This window comes from Oncorhynchus gorbuscha, linkage group LG05, assembly GCF_021184085.1.
Source record: "Oncorhynchus gorbuscha isolate QuinsamMale2020 ecotype Even-year linkage group LG05, OgorEven_v1.0, whole genome shotgun sequence".
NCBI classification, from domain to species: domain Eukaryota; kingdom Metazoa; phylum Chordata; class Actinopteri; order Salmoniformes; family Salmonidae; genus Oncorhynchus; species Oncorhynchus gorbuscha.
In genome coordinates this window covers 85,178,845-85,183,844 of record NC_060177.1, presented here as the reverse complement: position 1 = coordinate 85,183,844, position 5,000 = coordinate 85,178,845, and the positions used below count along the sequence as shown (strand labels likewise).

The following is a 5,000-nucleotide window of genomic DNA, read 5'->3' as shown; positions in this document are numbered from 1 at the left end:
GTGTGTGTCTGCGTGTGTGTGTGCATGTATGTGTGTGTGTGTGTGTCTGCGTGTGTGTGTGTGTTCATGTATGTGTGTGTGTGTATCTGCATGTGTGTGTGTGTGTGCATGTATGTGTGTGTGTGTGTCTACGTGTGTGTGTGTGCATGTATGTGTGTGTGTGTGTCTGCGTGTGTGTGTGTGTGCATGTGTGTGTGTATGTGTGTGTGTGTGTGTGTGTGTGTGTGTGTGTGTGTGTGTGTGTGTGTGTGTGTGTGTGTGTGTGTGTGTGTGTGTGTGTGTGTGTGTGTGTGTGTGTGTGTGTGTGTGTGTGTACACTCTTTGCTGAGCATGACTAGGTTCCATCTAAATTCTGGAAGGAAGTTCAACATGCTTAAAGAGTTTTGACTGTCATCCAAATCCACCCTATTCCCTTTATAGTGTACTACTTTTGTCCAGGGCCCTAGGAGAGGAGGGCGCATAGAGAGCAGAGTGCCATTTGGAACCCACCCTGTAATTCTTTCTCTTAATCTAATGCAGCCCAGCGCAGCACGGCTTTAGGAAATGTTTGCTGTGTTTGACTAAGCGATGAAGGTTAAACGTTCTGAGGGCCATGCTATATAGCCCTCTGATGTTTAGATGGTACTCAAAGAGTCACCTTGCATCCCAGATAACTCTCCATTCCCTATGTAATGCACTGCCTTTGACCGATAGGGCTCTGGTCAAAAGTAGTGCACTATATAGGAAATAGATTGTGTTCCTTCTGGGACATATCCAAAGTGAGTGACTGTTTCTGTTTGTCTCGAAGCTCTGAACTAAACCAGCCCACATTACTATCATCAAATGCCTGATGGCTTTAGACATTAAAATAACTTCATTTCTGTACAGAAAAGCAATCCTTGTTGGGGGGGGGGTTGTGGAGTCATTCTGCAAGCATATTAACATTAGATGGTACTATAACTGTGATCATGTGCCATATCTGTCTTGCCCTGGATGATCTGCTATCCAGGCTTTATAGACTAATTGGATTCACATTTCTTTTGGCACTAATATCACCCCATAAGTGTTGGTCTATGGAGGTTCAGGCTCCCCTCTAAAATCTGGTTCCTCTTAAGTTTTTTTTCTCTTTTTTTTTCTCTCATCCAAATGATTATTTCTTTCTCAGTGCTTTGTCAAGGGGAAAGCCTGACCCTCTTGTGAAGCCTTACACAAGTGCTACACAAATAAAGTTAGATTTGAAATTCAAATCTGTTGATTGATTTGCATTTCTCTCTCTGTTCCAAAGCTTGCCGGGATGGAGTCGGGTTATGCCTGTTTCTGTGGCAACGACCTGGACCTGCGTCGCCATGGCCAGGCGCCCAGCATGGAATGCAACCACGTGTGTTTCGGTGACCACACCCAGCCTTGTGGGGGAGATGGATGGGTCATCGTCTTCGACAGTGAGTAGGACATCATTTGCCCTGGTCTGGTCTGTGTAGATGTTTGACAGTGAGTAGGTCATCTGGTCTGGTCTGGTCTGTGTAGATGTTTGACAGTGAGTAGGTCATCTGGTCTGGTCTGGTCTGTGTAGATGTTTGACAGTGAGTAGGACATCTGGTCTGGTCTGGTCTGTGTAGATGTTTGACAGTGAGTAGGACATCTGGTCTGGTCTGGTCTGTGTAGATGTTTGACAGTGAGTAGGACATCATTTGCCCTGGTCTGGTCTGTGTAGATGTTTGACAGTGAGTAGGACATCATTTGCCCTGGTCTGGTCTGTGTAGATGTTTGACAGTGAGTAGGTCATCTGGTCTGGTCCTCTACACATGATCTAAACCAACTCTAACTTCCCACCGGTGCTTCTATGGTGCTCAAACTAGTTATATGGTGCTTCACCTAATGTCTACAGAGTGGAGTATTTTCTGGTGCATGGAGAAATAAAACTGTATTTTCAAAAGATGACATTCCAGTAAACTGACACGTCAATACTCCACCCACTATTGAATAGATGAACCAATGTTGAAAAGAAATCAGATAATCCAATATGGAGGGATCGTCCCACCACTCTCAAAACCTACTTATTACAACGGTCATGTGAAGAGAATGTTATATCTCTCCCGTTGTTGTCAAAAACTGTTTGCTGATTTTGGCTGAACAATACATGCTACATTTCTGTTTAATAGGCTACACAAGCATCCGGTTTATGGCAAACAACTGCTAGATAATGGGAGACAGATTTCACAGCTGAACATGATTACAATAACGATCAAATGTGTCTTGCACAATCCAGTCTCATCTTTCCACTATGTGTTGAAAACTCTTCATTCCACTCTGAATCAAATTCAACCTTTATTTAACTAGGCAAGTCAGTTAAGAACAAATTCTTATTTTCAATGGCGGCCTAGGAACAGTGGGTTAACTGCCTTGTTCAGGGTCAGAATGACAGATTTTTACCATGTCAGCTCAGCTCAGGAAGTCCAATACTCTAACCACTAGGCTACATACCGCCCCACTAGGCTAACTCACTAGGCTACCTGCCACCCCATCATTGAGAGAGTCTGTTGTATGTCGTTTCTTTAATAACTCTGACAACATATGAGTCTCTGGGGTGAGTTGTACGACAGGGTTCAGTTTACATATGAGTCACTAGGGGGAGTTGTACAACAGGGTTTAGTTTACATATGAGTCACTAGGGGGAGTTGTACGACAGGATTTAGTTTACATATGAGTCACTAGGGGGAGTTGTACGACAGGGTTTAGTTTACATATGAGTCACTAGGGGGAGTTGTACAACAGTGTTTAGTTTACATATGAGTCACTATGGGGGGGAGTTGTTTACATATGAGTCACTAGGGGGAGTTGTACAACATTTAGTTTACATATGAGTCACTAGGGGGAGTTGTACGACAGCGATTAGTTTAGTTGAGTAGGATCCCCATTAGCTACTGTACATGCAGCAGCTACTCTACCTGGGGTCCACACAAAACATCAAATACACAACAGAACAGCTATAGGCTATAACAACATAAACACACCTGTCTGAAAGACTTACAAACTTTGCACAATGCAAACGTCAATAATGAAACCGTTATTAAGTCAACTGTTTTCCGACTGTTTAACTCCAGCTCGAGTGGGGGCATGCGGCGGTAACTACTCTGCGCTCTCTGGGGTGGTCTACTCCCCTGACTTCCCTGATAAGTACGGGGCCGGAAGGGTTTGCTACTGGACTGTCCAGGTACGTCTTGGATCTTTACTCATTTACTGTTACGGCCCTCCTACCTCCTCTCTCATATCTCCTCTCTCCTACCTCCTCTCTGCTACCTCCTCTCTCCTACCTCCTCTCTCCTACCTCCTCTCTCCTACCTCCTCTCTGCTACCTCCTCTCTCCTACCTCCTCTCTCCTACCTCCTCTCTCCTCTCTCCTACCTCTCCTCTCTCCTACCTCCTACCTCCTCTCTCCTACCTCCTCTCTCCTACCTCCTCTCTGCTACCTCCTCTCTGCTACCTCCTCTCTCCTACCTCCTCTCTGCTACCTCCTCTCTGCTACCTCCTCTCTCATATCTCCTCTCTGCTACCTCCTCTCTCATATCTCCTCTCTCCTACCTCCTCTCTGCTACCTCCTCTCTGCTACCTCCTCTCTGCTACCTCCTCTCTCCTACCTCCTCTCTGCTACCTCCTCTCTCCTACCTCCTCTCTCCTATCTCCTCTCTCCTACCTCCTCTCTCCTACCTCCTCTCTCCTACCTCCTCTCTGCTACCTCCTCTCTGCTACCTCCTCTCTGCTACCTCCTCTCTCCTACCTCCTCTCTCATATCTCCTCTCTCCTACCTCCTCTCTCATATCTCCTCTCTCCTACCTCCTCTCTGCTACCTCCTCTCTCCTACCTCCTCTCTCATATCTCCTCTCTCCTACCTCCTCTCTGCTACCTCCTCTCTGCTACCTCCTCTCTCCTACCTCCTCTCTGCTACCTCCTCTCTCCTACCTCCTCTCTCATATCTCCTCTCTCCTACCTCCTCTCTGCTACCTCCTCTCTGCTACCTCCTCTCTCCTCACTGCTACCTCTGCTCTCCTACCTCCTCACTGCTACCTCCTCTCTCCTACCTCCTCTCTGCTACTCCTCTCTCCTACCTCCTCTCTCCTACCTCCTCTCTCCTACCCTCCCTCCTCTCTCCTACTCCTCTCTACCTCCCCTCTCCTACCTCCTCTCTCCTACCTCCTCTCTCCTACCCTACCCTCCTCTCCTACCTCCTCTCTCCTACCTCTACCTCTCCTCTCTGCTACCTCCTCTCTCCTACCTCCTCTCTCCTACCTCCTCTCTCCTACCTCTACCTCTCCTCTCTCCTACCTCCTCTCTCCTACCTCCTCTCTCCTACCTCCACCTCTCCTCTCTCCTACCTCCTACCTCTCTCTCCTACCTCCTCTCTCCTACCTCCTCCTCCTCCTCTCTCCTACCTCCTCTCTCCTACCTCCTCCTCCTACCTCCTACCTCCTACCTCCTCTCTCCTACCTCCTCTCTCCTACCTCCTCTCTCCTACCTCCTCTCTCCTACCTCCTCTCTCCTACCTCCTCTCTCCTACCTCTACCTCTCCTCTCTCCTACCTCCTCTCTCCTACCTCCTCTCTCCTACCTCCTCTCTCCTACCTCCTCTCTCCAACCTCCTCTCTCCTACCTCCTCTCTCCTACCTCCTCTCTCCTACCTCCTCTCTCCTACCTCCTCTCTCCTACCTCCTCTCTCCTACCTCCTCTCTCCTCTCTCCTACCTCCTCTCTCCTACCTCCTCTCTCCTACCTCCTCTCTCCTACCTCCTCTCTCCTACCTCCTCTCTCCTACCTCCTCTCTCCTACCTCCTCTCTCCTACCCAATATCCCAGTCCTTTAGTTTGCTGTTCTTTTTTTCTTTCAGTTTCTTGCCTATTGTAAATTATCTTTGGGTTTCAGACAAGCTATATATAACAATATAACTCTGTATTAATAATATATATGGTTTCTATTTGTCTAATTATTATTATTATTAGGTCCCTGGAGCCTCCGTGATCCTGTTTAACTT

The 5,000-nt window shown here is 47.5% G+C and overlaps 1 protein-coding gene across 2 annotated transcripts in view; it reads left to right on the top strand.

Annotated features, from left to right (window-relative positions):
* LOC124035288 (kremen protein 1-like) overlaps window positions 1-5,000 on the top strand; it is a 107,030-nt gene that overhangs the window by 94,848 nt on the left and 7,182 nt on the right. For both annotated transcript variants that reach the window (XM_046348748.1, XM_046348747.1), the window contains exons 5-7: window positions 1,265-1,418; window positions 3,081-3,190; window positions 4,969-5,000. The exon at window positions 4,969-5,000 is cut by the window's right edge and continues 64 nt beyond it. In XM_046348748.1, the coding sequence (XP_046204704.1) occupies window positions 1,265-1,418; window positions 3,081-3,190; window positions 4,969-5,000 (296 nt within the window). The remainder of the gene's footprint in view (window positions 1-1,264; window positions 1,419-3,080; window positions 3,191-4,968) is intronic.